General features: G+C 41.3%; 1 protein-coding gene across 3 annotated transcripts in view; it reads left to right on the top strand.

Annotated features, from left to right (window-relative positions):
• The window catches only part of Cttnbp2 (cortactin binding protein 2), a 150,775-nt gene extending 129,995 nt beyond the window's left edge, over positions 1-20,780 (top strand). For all 3 annotated transcript variants that reach the window (XM_087901736.1, XM_087901735.1, XM_087901737.1), the window contains 7 exons: positions 3,813-3,991; positions 7,457-7,662; positions 8,002-8,178; positions 10,437-10,500; positions 12,127-12,259; positions 13,515-13,601; positions 19,868-20,780. In XM_087901736.1, the coding sequence (XP_087757862.1) occupies positions 3,813-3,991; positions 7,457-7,662; positions 8,002-8,178; positions 10,437-10,500; positions 12,127-12,259; positions 13,515-13,601; positions 19,868-20,110 (1,089 nt within the window). In that variant the 3' untranslated portion in view covers positions 20,111-20,780. The remainder of the gene's footprint in view (positions 1-3,812; positions 3,992-7,456; positions 7,663-8,001; positions 8,179-10,436; positions 10,501-12,126; positions 12,260-13,514; positions 13,602-19,867) is intronic.
• Positions 20,781-23,560: the final 2,780 nt, after the last annotated feature.

Raw genomic sequence — 23,560 nt, 5'->3', positions numbered from 1 at the left:
ACAGTTTTCATTCAAGAGAGATTTTTAAATATATCACTTGATGTATTTTAAATGTAAATATCTAGTGATATATTTTAAACCATACTCAAGTGAGTGGGAGTCCACCTACCCAGATGGCTCTAGGTTGAAATGCCTAAACTCTTGTCTTTGTATGCATAAAGTTAGTAAGATTTCATAGTTGCTTTAAGGGATGTTTTATAGCTTAATTAAATTTTCTTAAATAATTTAGTTGGCCTTTAAAACTTTAAGAATTTTTGCTATCTTGCAAATAAATCTTCCTAAATACTCAATTAATGCATAAAAAGACCAGAAAAATTAAGATCACAAATCCAGTAATTCAAATGTTTTCCCAATTCTTGTGTTCTTTTTATAGACAATAAAGTTCTACTTTAGCCACACACCAAAAGCTCAAGTCACTACTGCGAAGTGGCAGCCTCCATTTCAGTCAGAGAGCTTGGGGAGGGTCTATGATCTGAACTCAGATCTTTCTCAATAAAGCAGGAACCAGGAGAGCTGCTTCAGCAGTCACTGTGTGGGTCACTTGCCTGAGTGCATGCATATGTACTGAGATTACCTGACTCTCATATTATAACCCCTGACTCTTGGCACTTCACCCTGGACTAAAGTCAGCTGATTAAGATGTCACCCTTCCTGAAAGGTGGAGCTATGACTCCGATGACCACTCCCAGGTTAGACTCAGGGCTCAGTGCTGACCAAGTGGGCACAACACGAAGATGTCCATCCTAGCAAACAGTTGGGTGTGGAAACATAGGAGGCGTGCTCTAGGGCCGGTAAGCAGGAAGGCCTCTCTCATGGAACACTTTTGGGATATACTGATCTGTGCTTTAAACCTAGCTGAGACTGGGGAGGTGGGGCTCCAGGCAACAGAACTGCAAATGCAGCAAATCACGGTCAAAGGAGGAACTGTGGTGGGGCTTGAAGCCCAATATAACAGAGGAGAGCTGGCACCAAAGCAGCCAGCTTCAGCTGATAGCAGGTAGCTTGGGCATTTGTGGAAGGTCATCGCTTTTTCACCCATTTGTGTGTGTGCACGTGTGCGTGTGCACACATGGAAGTCAGAGGTCAGATTTGCTGCTATTCTGTGAGTGGTGGTCACTTTATGTTTAGAGACAGACCTGAAGCCTTTACTGACCTTGGGTCTTCCCAGTAGATTAAGCTGGCTGGACAGCAGGCCCAGGAATCCGTCTGGCCGCGGCTCGCCAGAACTGGAATTATAAGCACATAGCACCACACTTAGACCTTTCTGTGTGGGTGTGGGGATTGAACTGAGGTTTCATGCCTGCATGGCAACCCTTTCCTGACGTCACCCAGGCGCTTCACCCATTCTGCTATTTGGCAACAATACCAACAATCATCCTCCCAGTTCTCTATTCCATATAGAGCATTAGTTCAGACTCTCCCAGCTAACAAGTGTCCTTCATATCCTGCAAGAGATCAGCTTAAATTCCATCTCATGTTTAGGCTTCCTAACTGCACCGTACTTAGACGATTCTTCTTTTGCATAATGATACACAAAGCTTGAACCCGTATTTAAAGATTGCAGTCTGGAAGGGATCTTGGACTTAATGAGCCTGTCCCAGATAATTTATTTAACAGATGGTAAAACGTGTCAGCAACCACAGAGGGAAGGTATTTGGAGTGTGGTGTATTGCTAGCTATTCTCCCTCATACCTCCCACTCCCAGAACTGATGGCTGACTGCTGACTCCCTAATAGCTCAGGACACACCTTTTCTTTTGTTCTGCTCTATAGTTTCTGAGCACGCAAAGCACACTGAGGTGTAGCTCAGCGGGCAAGTATATGGTTTGTGTGCAGAGGCTTGGGTTCCTAGCATCCAAGGTAATGAAACCTGACTTTACAATGTTTTATTTTCCTTAGACATGATAACTAGTACTTATAAACAGAAGGCATGCAAATATAAATCTACTGTGACATCTAAGTTTCTAAGCATCTCTACCATGTTGTGGTTATGCTAAATGAATATGCATTAAGGAAATAAAAATATATAATAGCTGTAAGACTGATTTGTCAGAAAGACTCCTGAAGGAAACAGCAGCCTTTAATGCACTATCAAGTGATAATCACGTTCCCATGACAGCCATTTTGCAAACTGAGACATTTTCTATAAGCAACACGTACACTTTGGAGAGACAGATGCATACCTGTTTCTTCGGTTTTTAGGAGTAGGCAAATTCCATTCTCCTTTTGGAAATTATGCTTCTTGATGGAGGTATATAACAGTGGGATCTTAGGAAGCAGTTTGTAGTAAGAGGAGGCCGCTTGTTTGGTTCAGGCTGCTCAGCCCCAAAATAATCACACAGAAACCATATTATTTAAATCACTGCTTGGCCCATTAGCTCTACCTTCTTATTGGCTAACTCTTACATATTAATTTAACCCATCTCTATTAATCTGTGTATCACCACGTGTCTATGGCTTACTGGCTAAAGTTCCCGCGTCTGTCTCTGGTGGGGCTATATGGCTTTGCCCTGGCTCCACCCTTCTTTCTCCCAGCATTCAGTTTAGTTTTCCCCGCCTACCTCTATTCCCTGTGCAGGCCCAGGACAGATTCTTTATTAACCAATGGCATTCACAGCATACAGAGGGGAATCCCACATCAGCAGTTTATTGAATAGACATTAAGAAACAAAAAAACAACAATAACAAAAAACCCTGGGAGTGGGGGTAGAGTATGTTTCCATATAGACTCTTCCCTCCTCCCCCTTGTAGCATGTTGTCCTGAGGAGGCCACGAAGGGACACCTCCACTTGCTAGCTGCTGGTCCCCCTCCTCCTCCCCATACAGTTAAGTCTGGCCCCTCATTGCTTTCTCATGATGGAGCACAGGGGGCATAGCTTGAGCAGAGGTCAGCAACAAAGCTGAACTTTGGGAGGAAAAGGACTGCCTGTATCTTAGTGATTATCAGTAACATTAATAGCAATTTTATGAGATTTTTCTTTTATGTGTGTAGGTGTTTTGACTGCATGTATCTCAGTGCACCACATTCACGCAGTGCCTCAGGAGGCTCAGAGAGGGATCCCCTGAGACTGGAATTACAGACAGTTGTGAGTGGCCATGTGGGTACTGGGAATGAAACCCAGGTCCTCTGTGAGAGCAGCCAGTGCTCTTAACCACGAAGCCATCTTGCAAGCTCAGCATCTTTTTACATATGATATAACCCTTTATTATTTCTACTAAATATTGTGTCCTAATATCATTTTTCTTGCTATTAGAAATAGATGTGTATAGTTAATATATACTTGAAATTTGCTGAAAGTTTATCATAAATGTATTGACCTTTAAAAGTATTTCATGTATATGAGATGGTGGATATGCTTAGCAGTGTGAACTAATCATTTCACCATGCATACATATTCAAAATACCATGTTATGTTATAAATAGAATTATTTTTCAATTGTATCTTAACATAAAATTTTGAATGAGCTCTAGCCTTGGCTTTGCCCCTCTTAACTTTGTAACCTTGGGTAAGGTTCTCTTTGTGCCTCATTCCCCTGATATGTAAAATGGGGCCAAAATGCCCAGCCTAGTCTTGTGGTGGAAAATGCTGTGAAACACGTATGACACTGACATGTGAACACATCTAGAGTGAACGTGGTACCCAGTGGACAATGTTTGCATTTACAGATTCCTCCTCCATCCACCCCAAGCAGAGGTACAGTCAGATTCAGCAAGATTTAGATTTTATAGTTTGTGTTTTTAATTTTTGACTTTAAAAGCAAAATAAAAACTTTTTTTTCTAAGCCACAACCCTGTGTTCCACCCGTCTCTAGTTCAGAGGTCAGCCGCCCTCACCCTGTGACCCCGTGTGTAAGATCGTGTACTGGGCTCTGTCCGTCTGGAGGCAGCTCAACTCTTGCCTGGCCCGCTTGGGTACACCGGAAGCACTTCTTGGACCAAAGTATTTCCTGTCTTGCCCGGTCGTCCCAGGACATGCCCAAGCAACAGTGAAGTAAGTGCCAGTTTTCTTATTTACCTACTTAAGTATAGAGTCAGTGTGCTTGTCAGCTTTCCTGGTCAACTTGCCACAGGCTAGAGTCACCTGAGGAATCCTTGACTGAAGAATTGCCAAGATTAAATGGGCCTGTGGACGAGTTTGGGGGATTATCTTAATTATTGGCGCATGCAGGAGGGCCCAGCCCTCCATGGGTGTTACCGTCCCTAGGCAGGTGTTCTTGTACAGTGTAAGAAAACTAGCTAACAAGGTTGGAGAGATAGCTCAGCAGTTAGGAGCCTGACTCTTCTTCCAGACCTGGGTTTGATTCCCAGCACCCACATGACAGCTCACAACCATCAGTGACTCTGATTCTCAGGGACCCATCTGGTTTCCATTGGCCTGGCACACACATGGCACCCGGATATAAATGCAAGGAGAACATCCGCATACATAAAAATAAAATGAGTCTTCAGAGGGAAGTTAACTAAGAAGGAGCCAGTGGGCAAGCAAGTAAATAGCATCTCTCTCTTTTTCCTGATTTAGTTTTCTGTCCTGCCTTCACTTGATGATATTGTGACCTAAGAGTTTAAGTAAACCCTTTCCTCCCCTAAGTCCCATGATCACGGTATTAGCACAGTAACAGGGGAAAAACAGGACACATGGCAAATTTAGTATGCTTCAGACAGAGACTGTTGGCAAGACTGTTATAGCTACCTCCTATCATTAGCACAGATGTCAATTCTGGACCCCTGCCACAGAGTGACCACAACTTGTCTGTTATATATTCTTTCGCTAAGATCATTAGCAGCTATTCTCTGTGAGCACAGGCCGATACACAGCACACCCCTTACTGGAGTCATTTATAGCTAGCCACTGAGCCTTCTGGCAAGGTCTCACAGAAGAAACTTCAAATACTTTCAGCATATGCTCCCGCCAAGCAAGCAAAACCAGCATTTAAGGAGGAGTTGACAAACTTTCTACCTTCATTGATTGACCTTCACTATGCCTTCCTTTGAAGCAACATATAAGAACTATGCTTGTCAAATATAAGCCTAATGAATTAGAAAAATAGGGAGATATGGAAAAGAGGAAGTAAATGGTCACCATTCAGCTCAGCTTGGGAGTGTGTTTGCTTCTGAGAATTCCAGCATGCTGAGCAGAATTCTGTTTGGGGAAGCACAAGATGCAATGAAGTATCTGCCAGTTGATCATGGCACATGCTTTTAATCCCAGTACTTGGAAGGCAGAGTCAGGTGGATCTTTAAGTTGCAGGCCAACCTGATCTACTACAGAGTTCTAGGACCGTGAGGTCTACATGGAGAACTCTGTTCTAAGTAAACATCTCTCTCTCTCTCTCTCTCTCTCTCTCTCTCTCTCTCTCTCTCTCTCTCTGTGTGTGTGTGTGTGTGTGTGTGTGTGTGTATGTATGTATGCATATCTTCAGTGTTGTAATAAAAGCCACCAATGAAATGAGTTAGTTTGGGGAAAGGAGGGAGGTATTAAAATAGACACAGTACATTAACTGGAACTTTCTTTGTAGACCAGGCTGGCCTCAAATTCACAGAGATCCACCTGCCTCTGCCTCCTAGGTGCTGGGATTGAAGGTGTGCACCACCAAACTGAAATCTATATGTTTGTATAGGTGATAATTATTCCATCGTCACAATTAAATGGAGCCAGGATTTGTGTTGTTGCTTTATTTTGCTCTGACATTCAGAGCCTCAGGATTTTCAGGAACCAGTTTTGGCCTTTCCCATGTGGAGTGTAGTCTTTGCACAGGAACTGTGTGGATATGGAGATCCTGTCTCGTTAGCCATGTGACGCTACGTCAGCTTTCTGTGGTTAGGATATTGGGTGAGAGGCATGTCATCACTCACAACCAGTATGCAGACTGTTGTATGTTTAAATTGATTTCCCTTAGGTCCTCTGAGTGACATATAGTGACTGAGCAATGCTGTGTTTGCATTATAGCTCTGAACATCCCTCTCCTCATGTTCCAAAGAGGAATGAGGGACAATTTGTCCTCTCTTTTTCCTGGAAAAAAAAAGCATAACAATCTGTCTAGCTCTTTCCCTGTGCTCAGAAAGAGACATTATCTAGACTTTTCAAGTCTCGGGGGATAGCGCAGAACAAAAGATGATATGAGATGTACAGAAAGGCCTCAAATGATTGTCACCCTGCCTTTTTCCAAACCTATCTTGAGACATTCAGCACTCTTGTAGACAGTCACAATTTTGAGTACTAGAATCTCGGAGACTGAAGGGAGGGTATTTGCCTAACACATTCAAGGCCTAGAGTTGGGAAGGGAATGCTTGCCTAGAATACCAAGGGTTCACCTGTACGCTTGGTTGTCTTATTATTTTTCTCAAATTATCTGTAAGTAAGCATTAACAGATTCCTACAGTAAACCAGTGTTTTAATAGCTATGAAGAATGCCTGAAATTTTATGCCAATATCTCATAGCTCTGAAAATGTTTCTATTCTTGGAGATATTGTTTCTACATCCTAAAAATTATATTAACTTCTGTTGTTTGTTGTTGTTGTTGTTGTTATTGTTCATTTTCTGTTACTAGGTATCAAACTAGATTTTCATATAATGTTGGGCAAGTTCTCCAGCACTCGTAACTTTTAATGCTGTGAAAACATTGACATTGTAACTTGCGCTGATTGTTCCAAATTCAGGCACAGTAACCATGGTTTAGAGCTAAAATACGGGAGGTACCTGAAGCTGCAGCAGGATAAGCCCAATTCTCTGCAGGGCTGAGTCATGTCTGCATACATGTGTAGTGAGGAGCCCCTGAGTTGACAGACACATTTAATTTGTCACTGATACATCATCCCAACTCAAATATTAAAATACATGTGTTTCAGCCTGGCAGTGGTGGCACACACCTTTAATCCCAGCACTTGGGAGGCAGAGGCAGGCGGATCTCTGTGAGTTTGAGGCCAGCCTGGTCTACAAGAGCTAGTTCCAGGACAGGCTCCAAAACTACAGAGAAACACTGGCTTGAAAAACCAAAAACATAAAAAAAAATACATGTGTGTCTTATTAATGAAACATATCCACCAAATATAAGACATTGAGACACAGGTTTGGTAGAAATATGATTTTTGGAGATATACTTTCCAATTTGCCTTCATTTTTATATCTTTATCATACATTGAGTCATTCTGTAGATACTTACTATTAATTCTAGGATTAAGGCAGTCATGTAAATATCAGTTTTATTTAAAATAATTGTTCTTGAGATAAAACTGTTCTTGTTCAAACTTCTTTGGTATTGGATAATTTTATTTCTTTGGTATTGGATAATTTTATTTCTTTGGTATTGGATAATTTTATTTATTATGCCACTAGCCCCCCAAAAGGAAACCAACCCAGAACAACATGCCAGGCAATTTTCGTCAAGGTTTTCAGGCCTGTCTCTTTGGTGAACTTGCATGTGGTTCCTAAGCGGCTCCTTCTTCCTCTCTGACAAGGTGGATGTCGAAGCTGTGGAATGCCGTCATTGCTCCCAGAGTTCAAGAAGCAATATTGTCGAGAGCCTCTGTGAACAGACAACCTGGCGCTGGGCAGACAGCTTCTAAGAAGCACTCTAGCCAAGGACAGCAGGCTGTGGTGAAGGCTGCTCTCAGCATCCTGCTTAATAAAGCCGTTCTGCATGGCTGTCCCCTCCCCAGGGCAGGTATGTAGGGCTGTGCGTGAAAGAGAGGAAGTTTGCATTCTCTCTGTCACTGTTTAGAATTTGTTGTGATGAAGTATTCTTTTGTCTCCTCGTAACTAGGGAAATGAATGTACCGCTCATAGCACTGTACCGGAACTCTTTCTGTTTCTAATTACTGGCACGTATTTGAATTCTAGACCTCCAAGTACGGTTTGTGCGGGTCCAGACAACTCCAGCTTGGTTACTGTTAACAAGCCTGTGATTTAAGAACGGCTCGTGTATTTCAAGTTACACTATGAAACGGTGTTATCTCCCCTTCTTCTTAGGGAAAAAAACAAAATGTGGTTTGTGTTGTTTCAGAGCTGGATCAGCATCTAGCGGACTTCAAAGGGGGAAGCTTCCCTTTGTCCATCGTTTCAAGTTACCGGAAGAAGAAAGGGGACAGCGGTGCCTGGAGAAAGGTGAACACCAGTCCTCGCAAGAAGCCTGCGCATTTTTCCTCACCCACGTGGAATAAGCCAGACCGGAAGCAAGAAGGTAGCGGGCGGGAGGCGTGCATGACCCAGTTTCCAAATGCAAGAGGGCTTTCATTCTTAAAACTGAGTTTTGTCAAAGCCTTGAGTTCTTCAGCTCATACTTTAACGGAATGAACTGAGTAATAGTTTTTCAAACATAACTGGGAGCCTTCTGTCTGAGAGACACCGCTTCCGTACTAGAAATAGAAAGTTCATCTTCAACTTGTTCATTGGTATTTTAAAAATTAATTTGTTTTCTTGTTCTCTATTTAAAATTGAATTTATCAGCTTTACTAAATTTGGCTCCTTTACATATGCATCATTGCTTAGTTGAACTTACTTTAAAAAAATATATGTATAAGTATATTTGATGTAATGTAACGTAAATGTAAGGCATTTATGAACGAATCAGCTCAAGTCTTGTTTTCCTGCATGGTGCTGTGTACAGGGTCAGGTGCAATTTTAGGTACTGGGTATGGAGCAGAACGAACAGCCAGAAACTCCTCATGAACTTTAAAAGAAACTAATAGCTTGGAGTAAATAATGACCTGAACCATAAGCTTTGTCACCATTTGCTGTAGCGTTGACAACCAGAATGAATACAAGAAATAAGGAAGCAACACTGTGGAAATAAGTGACTTAGAAAACTCAACTCTTCACTTAAGCCATCAATTAAGTGGCATGTGTCTTTAATTCCAACTCTGCAGGGGCAGAGCCCAGCAGCTCCATGACTCTGAGTCAGCCTGGTTTACATGGTGAGCTCCAGGGTCAGTCAGCTATCTAGTAAGACTCTGTCTCAAACAAAAGTTAATTTAAAATACAAATCATATAATTTCATTGATTTAGACTGGCTTGTGGTAGCAAATATGATATACTTCAACACATGAAATTTTGTAAAAGATTAAATAAACAGTGCTTCAACATTGTATTTACATTGATGTCAGCATAGAAGTTTCTTAAACGTCTGTTTTACAAAACAAATTTTGTAAAGTACGTAACTCATTGATAAGCACTAGGTCTTTTTTATTTTTATTTTTATAATGATAAATTTTCTCAAGTAATTGCACTGGATGATTACAGTGCTTGAGTTGTACATAGTTCTTGCCCACCATGTGCAAGTGGCCTGCAAGTGCAAGTGACTGAAAGGAAAAAGAACCTTCCAGATCATTCTGGAAGTCCATGAGATGTAGCGAAGACCCCCATTTCTCTCTAGACCGCCCATCAAGGTCAATGATGTTGAATGACAGGCTAACATGCAACAGTGCCCACCATGGTCCTTAGGCAGTGACAAGGGCAGTGCCACCATTAACTGCCACCACTCAGAGAGCAAGATGAGTAAAGAACCGTGCAGTGACCTTTGGGGACCTGCTTTTAATAAAGCTATTTTCAGTTCAGTTTATTTTTCAAAAACTGTTTTCCTTGCTGCTGTGTGTTCAAACCCAGGCTTCAGAGCCTGCTGGGCAAGCACTATACCGCTAAGTTACGATCTAGCATGATACCACGTTATAGAAACTTTTGACCAGCAGCATTCACGTAATTTTCAGCTTCACTCAGAAATAGCTAAGCGTTTTCGTGTGTTCGAAGAGTTAAAGGGCTTTGCCGTGTTTCTCCTACAATTCTGATCATCATCTCGTAGGACATCCCGCACATCACAAGTTTGGCCCAGTGTACGCCCAATGCAAATTAGAGTTGTCATGCAAGAATGCATGCACCCTGAAACTCTTTGTTTGCCTGAGTGGGCTATGATTTGCAAATTTAAAAATGTCTGATTTGCATGGCCCTTTATATACTATTCCTAATTTCTGAACAATGCATAGTTACTGAAAACGAAATTCTTACAGGTGCACTGCTGATGTCACATGCGGTAGTACATCAAAGTCTGCATGTGGTTCTAGATTAGTATCATGAAATAGCAGGGACTGAGCTCCTCTTTTGCTACTTTGGGAACAAAACCCTAAATAAATCAACAGGCCAACTACTGAGTAGGGGAGTCATGGATAAAGACAAATGTCAGGTTTCCTAAATTGAGCTTTGGGTTGTTTTAATTTTATTGACCTCAGCATAAATTTCCATAAGGAAATCAATTTTTCCCCGACCTCCCAGCCACTCCTGTGTTGGAAATTACACTAGCATCACTGTTCTGAGAATATTTCCACACAAGGTGGACGCTAACCCATGCCCTGGGCTGCAGAGTTAGAGCCTGTTTGTGAAAACACAGAGTTCTGAATGCACACACAGGGATAATGATCCCAATTTATTGACAATGGCTATCTTTCACAGGTCTGAGAAATAAGACTATACCACATCTGAACTGTAGTGGGAACACCTCTCTGTCAAAGCAACAGTGAGTTTCCTTTCAAGTTTCACTTGCATCAAAGAAAACTTGAGTTTAATAATTAACTTTAATTATTTTAAAGTTACCCATGTACTGCTAACATTATATTGTGCAGCTGTTATACCATTAGTATGATTTTAGAGTAATAGATACCATTAACTAAAGACAATGCCTTAATAAAACCTTTCAATGAAGTCTTGTGTTCAGTTCCAGAAGCTTAATTTAAAGCCCATTTTGGTTTTAGTTGGTTGAATCAAGCTAGAGAAATAATTTCACTTTTAAAAGTCAAACTTAAGCATTTATCAGATCTCTACCCAACTCTTGTATTTGTGAGATTTCGGCATCTGTGGATGACTTTTTAAAGCTAGATTTATACAAACAGCATGATTTGTATGTCTGTCAGTACTGTATGTATAATGATTGTTTCAGCTCTATTGCCCTGATGGTATTGTTATTTCAGCTACACATATTTTGAACTATAAAGATTTAGTAAGTCATAGGATGGAAATATTTTGGTAGTTTGTACCCCGCTGATCCCTCTCCACAGAAGAGAGGTAAAGGAAACTGAGTACCTCTAAGAATTCTTTTTCAAAGAGAACTCAGGGCCTGAGCTGCTAAGGGGAAAATAATCTGGCCAGACTTGGCTATATTGCTAGTGCACAGCAGCTTCAAGTTTGAAATGAATATTTATGCCAATGTATCACAGTGACATGTATACCCCCCAATAAAGTCCTGCTTTTTATTAAAGTGTTTTACAATTCTGAGATTAATACAATTACCCATTTCTCCCTTCCCATTCCTTCGTCCCTCCAAACCAGTGGTTCTCAACTTGTGGGTCGTGACCCCTTTACAAGTTGCATATCAGATATCCTGCATATCAGATATTTACACTGTGATTCATGACAGCAAAATTAGAGTTATGGAGTAGCAACAAAATAGTTTTATGGTTGGGGGTCAGCACAATATGAGGAACTGTATTTAAGAGTCGCAGCATTAGGTAGGTTGAGAACCAACCACTGCTCTGGACCCTCACATGTACCACTTTCCCACTTACCTTCAAATGTACAACCTCTCTTTTTTAATATTCCTAAATATAACCTGCTCAGTCTGTATAGTCTTACTCATATGTGTGTTTTTAGGGCTGACATGCGGTGTTGGATACGCAATTGTGGGGTCTTCCCTGGGGAAGACTGTTTCTCCCACTCTCCGCATGCGTTATGTGCCCGCAGTTCTGAGTGTAGGATAGGCTTCTCCCTGTCCCCTGTGGCATGTCTGCTGGTGTGTTCCTTGTTCAGCCCACATATGGGCAGTCATGTTGGTGAAACTTTAGGGGTACTGCTTCCTTTTGGCTGACCAGGGAGAAGGAAAGGAGAATGGAATCGTTTATACCTGTGTAGCTCTCTTTGTGAAAAACAAATGCTATTTTACCAAGTTACTTAACTGGAAGTTGGTGACATTTTGCTCTTGGTATGGGGTTGTTGTTGCTCTGGATGACATTTATGAGATACTTGGAAGGGATGCTGAAAACTCTTCTCCACCTCAAAGGAAGTTTAGAAGGTACAGTGTCTAGATTTCCATATTTGATAACTGACTGGTTCTCATTTTGAAAAGCTCTCCTCTGGTCTTTGTAAACAGGCCCTTAGAGGATGATCTCTCACTGACATTGACTTTGGACCACAGACTCTCTTTGGGTTCAGATGATGAAGCCGATCTTGTCAAAGAACTCCAGAGTATGTGCTCCAGCAAATCTGAGTCTGATATAAGCAAGGTAAGTGGTCCCAGGGGCAAGGGCGTGATCGGATCTGGAAGCCACATACTGAGCTCATCCCCTTATTGAAATGTTGTGTTGTGTGTCATTGCTGATGCTGACAATCAAGTCAACCTTTCCTTTGCTCAGAAAATCCATTTTCCCCAAGGCAAATGGATGGTAGGGGCTACGTGTTTCTCCTCAGAAACACCTGGACTTAAAATTGTATGTTAATTGTATAAACACAAATCAAGCCACCATATGTATATAATACTATATATTATAAATAATTATAAAACATGTTTTATATATATATATATATATATATATATATATATATATGGCCTTTTGATTTGGAGAGGGTTTGTATTTGATATGGGCTGTGAAACCCAGGGTTTTGCATATTAGACTGTTGTCCTACCACTGAGCTGCGTTCCTGCCCTTACTTTTTGATACAGATTCTCCCTGGCTATGTTAACTTAGGCTACCCTTGACCTCAGTGTCTGTATCCATAAATAGCTTTATATAAAAGCCTAAATTTAAATTTTTCAGACATTATTATTGCCAATTTTGGTACATAGGCTATCAGAAAGAAACAAGCTTCATGGAAGATTTAGGTTACAGACAGAGTTACAACCATTCTTTACAAATAAGAAAAATAAAAGCTCTGTATAATATGTATTGTCATCGTCTTTAAGCTATGAAACTTGAGAACCAGATATAGAAACCACTTACCCGAAATGTCAAAAAAAAAAAAAAACCCACTAATAGCATCAAGTTGAACCTGTTTTGGCACTCTGATATCTGCAGTGCATTTGACCATGCCTCCTCCATAAACACGTTCACTTGGAGAGGAGCAAAGTAGTCACAACATGCCCAGGTTCCAGTGAAAGACTCAGCTATTTTAGTTGAACAGATGAACTCTAGAAAAAAGGTAAAAGTTATTGCCATTCCTGTCTTTGCTGGAAACGAACTGAAATCCTTACCTACTGGAAAAACGAGGTAACGACTCAAATATTAAATTTTTCTCCTTTTTTTTTTAATCTTGTCAAGTGGCTGGGGTTTTTTTTCTAGAAAGTTCTTCTATTCATGTAAGAGATGTTTTTAATAGATTCTCTTGTCTTTAAAATCTGTCTTTGAGCAGGGCCGTCATCTGGAAGCATCTTCTCTAGAGGTTCCAGGTTGAGGGGATGGGGGACAGCTCTTCCATGGTGCACTGCAGGTGAACCCTGGTGTGACAGTGGGGACCTCACTCAGGAAGGTGTGTGTTTTGCAGATTGCCGACTCCAGGGAGTTTGAAAGTTCAAGGCCCAACCCTGTGTCTTCAGCTCCTGTTAATCTGAGGGCGCCAGTGCCACAGAAGGTAAAAGGTTCTCTCCCCAAAAGGAGAGGGGAAAGGGCTCATTGTGGAAATGACGTTCTCAACTCAGCTCAGCAGAGAAAAAAAAGCGTATATGAATCAATTAAGATGTTAAGATATTTGGATAATATGCTGACCTAAGTGTTTTTCTTGATATTTTGTTTTGTTTTTCTTGATATTTTGATATTTCAAAATTTTGGTTTTTTCAAGGTCTTCCTTTGTTTTCGTTTTTGTTTGACACATGGCATAAGATTTCTTGCATTTGGCAAATCCCGAGTTAAATATAGATCTTAGACACATTAAAAATTTCTCATTTCCTTTGAGTTTTAGTGAGAGGCAGTCTTTCAGAGTCAGGTCAGAAAGGCATAAATAAAAGAGATGAGCTTCATGTAGATTCTCCTCACCCATGTTGTTCAGGAAACAGTGCAGCTTGGTCTTCAGGAGAACTGGAATGATGGATCGATGGATGCAGTCCTGTCCATCACTCTGTGAGGATGCAGAGGACCTCGAAGTGCTTAGTACCATGCGGTTGTTTCAGCAAGGCCTTATTCAATCGCCATTTCCATTCTGTTCACATCTACTCACACAATGGCTTACAAAGACCTGTGTACGTGTGGACAGGTGGCGTACAGAGAGCAGGACTATAAAGTCTGCATGGCATAACTATTAAATAACTAAAGTTAAGCTAGTTATTGGGCAGTCCTGGATTCACAGCTTCTTCTGCCCCCATTGGGTCATTAGATTCCAGTTCTGGTTAATGGTGTCTGTATTGAAAGGAGTGAAGGGAATTGAAGTCCCTAATAAGATACATAACATGCTATAAGACTTCCCCGTCTACCAGGGGGAGTTTAGCTGTATGGCACAGTCCTGAGCATTTGGATTTGAAAGTATTTTGTTCATAGGTTGTCCTTCTGCCATCTTTAAATCCTCAATTCACTGTCTATGTGTGGTAGCTTCTCTGAGCTTTGCTTGATGCCCTAGACCCATTCCTTAGGATTCCTTGTACAGTATAGAGGACGAGCACATGAGGATCTTGGGAAACAGAATAACAAGCAATTTTCCCTGGGGTTATCGTCAGTGGCAGATTGCTTTCCTAGCTCCTCCAACTCTTCAGGCTCAAACTCCTGCACTGAAAAAAAAATATTTGTTAGATAACGTTGCTTTTTGATTAAATGTTTGATAGTGAAACTTTATTTTTCTATTATACAGCCCTACTGAACTGTTTGCAATAAGCTGGTGTACTGAAAATATTAGCCACAGCTAGTTTTAGAAGGGAGCCTTAGAGACAAAGGTGTCCTTTATCCTTCCTGGCTTCTTAAGAACAGCATAGTGCTTTGAATGCGTTCTTGGCTGTGGATGGTAGGATAGCTGCCTCCCCGGCTCTGTGTTTGTAGTGAAGACTGTTGGAGGGGCTCTGCCCGTCCAGGAGATGCTGTTCTTAGGAGCTGCCAGCAGAGGGCAGAATACCACAGCTGTCTGGAAGCTGGCAGCGTCCTTCCTGTTCTCTCATATTTACAACTCACCTAGCATTTCTTGGTTCCCTGCCCAGTTTCTCCTCTTATCAGGAAATACCTCCCTTGAGAGGCGAGAGTGCTGGGGATTAACTGAAATTACTTTCTCCTTCATGGCCAGAAGGCATACTCCATCAAGAACTGTCTCCTCTTGCCCCGGTGTAACCGTCTCTGCGCTGACAGCGAGGGACGGTACCTGTTCCTTAATCAAAACAGCAGAACACGTAAATCATCGATAGAAGCGACAACGGCAGTAAATGCTGTCCTCTTATCTAGATGATGTCAATGTAGACTGATCTTTCCTTTGGTGGCATGTGCTTGAAGGCTTTGGTAAATCTTTACTTCCTGGACTCTGCCCTCTAAATGTTCTGGTGTGATTAAACTGAGGTACAGATGGGACCCCATGTTCTCTTGGGTAGCCAGGCATAATATCCAATGCTCTGAAATGTAGCTCTCATCTGTCTCTACTTTCTACACCCTTTCTTCATCCCCAAATGTATTTTTAGAGAGGCTACTATACCTTCATCTAACTTTTCTGTCGATGAATCGTGTTCCTCTCCCTGGTGTCCTTTCCTTCTTCCTCTTACCTGCTTACCCTGGACCCAGTCCTATGTGCTGGAGGCAACACATCTCCCCACAGCTTCCCCCTCTTCCTGTCTTTAACATCTAGAAACATCATCATGTCTTCTTACTGCGCAGAAAATGCTTAGTAGCGAATGAAAGGCTTGCTCTGATTTAAAAAATACTTCATTGGAGTTAAATCTTGAAAACAACTTTAGTAAAATAATTAGAGTTTTTGTTAGAGGGTTAAATGGAAAACTTGGGAGTTTTAGGCCAAGAAGGATTAAGCAATCCTTAAGACTCCTGCTTAAAGATCATTGGGAACGATAACCTTAACACCTATGCTTGGCTGCCAGGGTGTTGGGAATCTTTACTGTCCATAGGCAAACTTTCTGCTTTGCGTACTCACAACTTGAATTTCTGTGACCCACACTAAGCCCACGTGAGCCTCCGTATACTTAGCTCCCTCCTCATACTTCCAGAAACGGACACCCCAAACATTAGCTGTTATGGAAGACTTTTTAGGAATTTGTGTAGCCATCCTGTTTGTCCTCATGATTCCGTCCAGAGGACAGACTTGAAACTAATGCACATTGTCTCCTCCCCTGCTGTGGGCCTTGGCCTCAACCCAGTGCTTTAGCAGAGATAGTTCAGCAAAACCTGGTGGGAGCACAGTCTTCATTCTGAGTTAGACAGGTGCTACCTTTATCACTGCTTTAACATGCTCCCCCTCCTTTTGTTATGCCAGGGAGGCATTCCCGGCCCTCCCCCATGCTAGACAGTGGTGTACCACTAAGTACCATATGTAGTCAACTGTATCTTCGTCCAAATTATCACATAAAGCTAGTCCCCAACTTATAATCTTCTCAGCTTCACTGAGTCTAGCACCAACGTGGAAACACCCCTCTGTCTTGTCTGTGAGGGTGTTTCTAGGAAGGTTTAAGTGAAGAGAGAGAGAGAGAGAGAGAGAGAGAGAGAGAGAAAGAGAAGACACACATAGGAGGTGGACAACTACCCACCGCCCATGACCTGGCCTGAGTCTGTGGCCTGACTGAAACAGAGAGAGTGAGCACCGGATCACATTCGCCCCTACTTCCTGACTCTACGTCTCTTCCACTCTGAGCCGTAGGAACCTCTCCCATCATTTGCCCGGAATTTATCACAGCAACCAGAAGAGTAACTAGCGCACCTGACTGGGGCAGTGATTAAACCGTATGACATTAAGTCCTGGTGTCTTTACTGCGACTTTAGAGTCATGTCTCAGCACACGATTCTCGCCAACCAATACCCAACAAGCCGGGCCCTCTAAGTTTTCTTTGGTGTCACTCTGACCAAATACCTAACCAGGAAGAACAATGGAAGGGAGGAAATATTTGTCTCATGACTTCAGGGGTTTTAGATCAAGGTCACTTGGCCCACGCACTTAAGCAGAACACCATGAACACCGTGGCTGGGGGAGTGTGTGGCCGAGGAGAACTATTTACTTCCTTGTAAACTGGAAGGAAAGAGTGAGACAGAAGGTTGCCAAAGACAAGCATTAAGGACACACCCTTAGTGACCTAATTTTTGCTACCTAAACCCTACTTCTTAAAGTTCCTAGAACCTCCTCCCAAACAGTACAGAACCAAGTATTCTATTCATAAGGTTATGGAAGAATGCCTCATACTCAAACAATAATATAAATTCTCATGTCTCGCAACTTGTCAGCATTAACAGTTTTTCAAAATAAACCAACCATGCTAAGAACATGGTGGTTGTCTTTCAATTTTCCTGCACCGTTAGCATGTTGTGAGCCACAAGAGAACCCAGACTGGCACATGGGTAGCTCAGCCCTTCCCAGGCTTGCTTATAGGTCGTTGGTCCTAAAACAACAGAATGCAAATCTTTAATGATTCCCTAAAGTGCAAATTCGTCTGAAAGAAAGCTCTTTCTCTCCCAGGCCTCGTGCAGCCTGGCCTTCTTTTGCCTACAGATTGTTCCTTAGACTTCTTATTGCCCCTCACTGCTTTTCATTCATTAGCAAAGTGTTGAAAGCTCCAGACAAAGGTTTGTCAGCCTTCCTTGCAGCTGCCTTAGCATTTGGATTAGCTGGGCTTGGCAGTTCTTTCACCAGTAGATTTCACTTCAGTAATTTCGAGGTGGTTCAGTGGTCATATGGGGGACTCAGTAGAACTTTCCTAGAGCAAAAATGGGAGGCAAAGGAGGTTTCAGTTGGACTTAGGAAAGGGCCTTTAGTGACATGCCTAGGAGTTTGGGACTGTAACACACAGGACTGTAACACACACACACACACACACACACACACACATTTTTTTCTCCACCAACACTGCCATGATATTGTAATTATTTATCAACTTTTGTAGGCAACATTACATTAAGAGAGAAAAGCAGATATAAGAAACAAGTGGGGACTGACTCCTATTCCGTTGAAAGAACACTGCTAACCTGTAATATGCCAAAGGAGGCGCCTTAGAAAGATTAAATTAAAAATGCAGGTTAAGGAGCAAGGTTAGTTATGTTGATTTGGTGGGTCGAAACGCCATCCTTCAGCATAACCCAAAGCTGAAGGTGGGAGCTAGTTAATTAGTGACAATGCACGCAGAGTGGGCAGTAGGGGAAAGACCTTTGTGACTTGTGTGACTAGAGAAGGCTCAGCTCTGTAGCTCAATGCAGAGAGGATCCTGAAGCACTGAGGTAAGTTTTTAACTTTCACTGCCATTTACACACGTGGGAGATGTTTTAAAGCCGAGTACCCATGCCCCACCCAAGTTCAATTAAACCTGTCAGCGCCGCCCAGCTGATTCCAGCATTGTGGCCAGTATCAAGAAGCCCTGACTTCAGCCTTTCTGGAGTGTACCATGGCCAGGTTAAGGCCGACTCTTGCTTTCCACTCCAAGTCATCTCAATTTGACTTGTCAAATTCTAGGTTTAAGCCTTTCAGTGACCACACTGCTGTCTGGTTGCCGTCCACCGTCTCGGAGCTCTGCACAAGTTAACACAATGCGGGCCAAAGGACCTGGGGTGAAAGTGGGGAAGCGCTGGGGAATTTCCAACTTCCTTGTTCTGACTGTACAGACACTCTCGGCTCTCTTGCCATCACAGTCTGGGAAAGTGGGAAGTAATGGCCAGGTGATTATAGGGACTCTGCAATGCTAACAAATTAGAACCGAATATGACTGTGTACAGACGACTTTGAGCACTTGGTCATTGAATTGCTAAGCAGGAGCCTTATTTTAATAAAGTGTGTACTCCAGTAGAACAGGCTGGTTTTTTAGGTTCCTTGTGGTGTGCCATACAACTAGGACAATTTACCTTCCAGTAAAGGCCTAAATCTTATTGTTTTTAGTATGAAAATGTGACTTAGCCAAGGTAACAAAATATGAAGGTCCATCTACGAAGTGCTTGGTCGGTGTGTTAGCTTTTTTCTTACTATGATGGATTGTTAGAGAGAAGTTATTGAAAAGGGTGAAAGATATGTTTTGACTCAGGAGTTCAGTGTTTATAATCCATGATAGTCAAGAAGTCCAGAAAGAGACTGAAGCCCCAATATGCCCAGAACCTGCATGGTAGAAGGAGAAAACTGGCTCCTGCAAGTTGTCCTCTAACCGCCACTCACGCGCTATGGTACACTGATATGCACACATACATGTAAATAAAAATTTTAAAGACATGCATTAAAGACACATGTACATCCAACTACCTACTTCCTCCAGTGAGGTTCCACCTACAGTTCACATCGCTTCCCAAGAATTCCATCAAATTACAAACCCAATGAACTGATTATGTCAGAATGTTTGTGATCCAGTGACGCTCAGTGATTGGCTCCACCAGCTGGGAATCAAGCCTTCAGCATGTGAGCCGTTTTGGAGGGGAAAATATAATAAAACAGACTGTGACAATTGAGCTTGTCCAGTTTGATGTTCTCAGGCCCAAAGTCCTGAGCAATTCCTATTGATGTGGGTACTTAGATTCTTTGTCACGTGTCTCCCTGATGGCTGCGTTTATTTAAGAGTGCAGCAATGCTGGGTAGTAAGTCTCGTGAAAATCAAGTAGAAAGTCGACAGTAGTCATTTGGCAGCTTCTTCCCATACAGGGAGAGACTCCTGCAAGTTTGTGTAGACACAGAGGGGACAGAAGGAAGGCTGGCAACTCAAGTGGGCAATGCTAATAAACCTGTCGGTTTCTCCTGTCTTGTAGGAAGCCAGTCCTCCCAGCAGCCATCAAACCACTGAATGCAGCAACAGTAAATCAAAGACTGAGTTGGGTGTCTCAAGAGTCAAATCTTTTCTTCCTGTTCCTAGAAGTAAAGCCACTCAGTGTTCCCAGAACACCAAGAGAAGCAGCAGCAGCAGTAATACAAGGCAAGTAGAAATCAATAATAACTCCAAAGAAGAGAATTGGAATCTACACAAACATGAACAAGTGAAACCTAACAAATAGGCCTGCCTACAACAACATGATCACCTTAATTTCTTTTGTATATTTCATGCAGAAACCAAGGACCAGAAAATGTAAATACCTCCTAACAAATAAAAACCTTTTCCTATAATGTAAAGGATGAGTGCGGGACCACTATTCAATTTTTTTGTAAAGAATGTATTTATAACCTTACACTTTTCTGTTAATTCCGTAGGACTAAACTTCAGTCCCATGAAGTTATGGCAACTTTCCAAGTAGTTTTATAATAGAAATATTACTTTAGTTTTAATCAAGATGTTCAGGGGTATTGCAACAGAAATGTCTGTGTACTGTATTATATTGTTCTCTGTACATATGTATATATGTGTATATTTATAGAAGTTGCACACCCATGTACAAGGCTGGATTAGATAAAAAGGTACCAATGTGAATGGAGATGGTAGTTTTATGTTCACCTGGTGGGGAATGACTCAAATGGGGCAATAACAAAACATTTCTAAACAGTTATTTTCCATTAAAAGCCATATGAAGTATTTTGCCTGTTAAAATTCTAGTTTTACATCTTGGATCTTTTGGTGATGACATTGCCATCTGGTTGCATCATGTAGATATATTTATGCTTCTGAGTTTGCATTATGACTTGTAAAATATGAAATTATAATGCAATAAAGGTGTTATCTTTCTTACAAAACTTTTGTACCGAAGTGGATATAGAACTTATCTGCATAAAAATGTCAAAAATGAGTTTGGAGTTACCTTCTTCAGTATACTTCTGATAGCACACTGATAAAAAAAAAAAAACCAACAAAACCTAGTATTTTCCAGAAATGTGTCTTCTAAAATTAATGGTGAAATTACGTATCCAATTCACAGTTAATATACATTCACACCAAATAAAATTTTGAATTAGTGAAATCACTTTGCTGTGTTTTCCTAGCAGTAGCTACACTTGGTTGCTTATTTATACCACAGCTTTGCGCTCCACCTAGGACGATTCACAAACTTACCCTGCATGCTGCCGTTTCACTTACTAACCACATAGTAGCTTACCCTTACAATATAGTATTAGATATTTGGCTGGAATAGAAGCAAACAAAGAAATCCAACTATCAAAAAAAATACAATTTTCAAACGCAACATCACTTACTCATCTAAGGGTCTTTAAAGCCCTCTGAGAGGTCAGGTGGGTATTTACATTCAACACACATACATAGATACTGTTTTAAACTGTACAAGAATATCTACAAATGATGGAGACAATGTGACAGTTGTGGCAAGTTGGGTGAAGTGAAAATTGCTAATTTCATTAGAAATTAACTAGAGTTCAACAAGCGTCGGTATTCTTTGGGGGTTTTCTCTCTGTTATACAGTCTTATGGGGTATACGGTGCCAACCTCACAAACAGAAAAACGTGCAGTGATCTGAGAGAGAGGGAGAAAAAGTCAAAGAGCTGGAGGAAAGAGACTGGGAACTGGGCCTAGACTTGAACACAATAATTATCTTGAAATGGACTTAAATTCTGCATGCCAGGTAGTATTTGATACTCACAAATGTTTTCATTAAAAGGTATTAATCTTGGGAGAAAGACAACATAATCAAATACAAAAGCTGAGAAAACAGAATCAAATTTGAGAAACACTAAGGTGACCTGGAGTAAGTGATCCATGCTGCTTTGTTTTGTCCAATTCAATGTGTGCTTTTTGTAATTGGATGGCTGGTGGCAAATGGTCTAAAAAGAGCATTTAGATCAAGTGCTTTCAAAGTACAAGTAGAAACCTGCTGGTAGGGCGTGATATTTAAAAATCATAGCTCATTAAAAAAAAACACAACATGACAGAATTGAAAATGTCAAGGTCATCGCAATAAAAGAACTGTGAAGAATTTCTCCAGTTATGTGGATTATGAATGCATATCCATGTAAATTGAATTATCACCGTGGGTCATGGTTCTGAATGTTTAAATGTCAATAGGATAGAGTAGAACACAGTGAAACCTACATTTAAGGTAGAGTCTATGATAAGCTAGATACAGTCATAATGAAAATTGACCTTATGGCTGAATTAAGCACTGCTGTTCATTAGAAGCTTCTGTGGTGGGCAACAGGCTATGTAACTTATAGCAAGGTGAGGATCGCAATCCCCATTAAGACTGTGAAGGAACATTACATCAGTGTGCCGTAAAGCAGCTTCTCTGGCCTTATTCATAAAATCAGTATTGAGTCAATGGCTATGAGCCTAGCTGGATTTGGTAACTGATGTGTACATAATTTTAGCGTATTGGAGGCTAAAACATCACCATGCGTTTGAGGGAAGCTTGGGCTAGGGGAGTGATGATCTCAAATTTTTTTTTTAAAACCTATTTGTGGCATTGTGTATATGTATAACGCAAACAATATGACGGGAATAGAAGGGCATATATTGAAATTGGGAAGCCCATGTTCAATAATGCCCAGGTCATCAAGACAGACAATCAGCACAGAGACAGCAGGCTAAGGTTCTTTAGGCCAAATAAACATGCAGAGAATGTTCCACCTCCCATAAAACATTCTCCATGATAGCTAACTGATAAGCCACAAGGCATTATGGGAGAAAATTAAAATCATCCCAAATATTCTTGCAACCCAATGGCATGAAACAAGAAACCAGTAATAGAAGAAAATTCAAAAGAACAACCCTCAGAAATACATAGTAATTAACATTCCTAAGCAACCAATGGATTAGGGAAACTAAAAGAGAAGTGGGAAAATAAAAAAGATCTCACGGTCACTCTACATGAAGAGATATCTCAAGGCCAGACATGTGACCCGCACCTATAATCCCAGAACTTGGGATGATCGTGAGTTTGATGGAAATGAACAAGGAGACATCCTCAACCTAACATCCAAGGGACACTGTAGAAACCAGCAGATCAAGTTTTAACCAACCTAAGTCCAGAGTTAGTAGAAGGGTAGGAAGAAGAAAATGCAATGATGACCAGAGCAGGTATTTGAAAAGCAACCTTTATGGCATTACTATGTTTTCCTGAACTGTAACAGTTGAAGTATCAGTACTGACAGCTACATTTCAAGCCTTACATCCTTAAACATCAGTTCTCTGAAATAACCAGAAAGCAATTTTTCACTTTCGTTCTAACTTAAAGGCAAGTTTCTCCAGAAGAGGTCAATACATCTTGTAGTGATTGTGTAAATAGAGGTATATATTTTACCCTACCTTGTTACTAGTGAAAGTTGCTAATTTTGATGGTTACTTTTACACAAATGGAATGTTTCTGTGCAGTTGATCTTTTAAGGGAAACCAAATTCCGTTGACTAGTCCTAGTCTTTATTTAATCAGTTACCTTTAAGGACAACCGTCTGCCACAGAAAATGCCCCTGTGGAGTCACACAGTCATTTCTGATTTCTATTCCCCTGCAAGGGCCGTTTTTCCTCAAAATAGTGAATAGCTACTCTCTGATAATCTGGTTTTTATTAG

This window comes from Myodes glareolus, chromosome 25 (genome assembly GCF_982192425.1).
Source record: "Myodes glareolus chromosome 25, mMyoGla1.1, whole genome shotgun sequence".
In the NCBI taxonomy this organism is placed as follows: domain Eukaryota; kingdom Metazoa; phylum Chordata; class Mammalia; order Rodentia; family Cricetidae; genus Myodes; species Myodes glareolus.
This window is presented reverse-complemented; position numbering and strand designations above follow the sequence as displayed.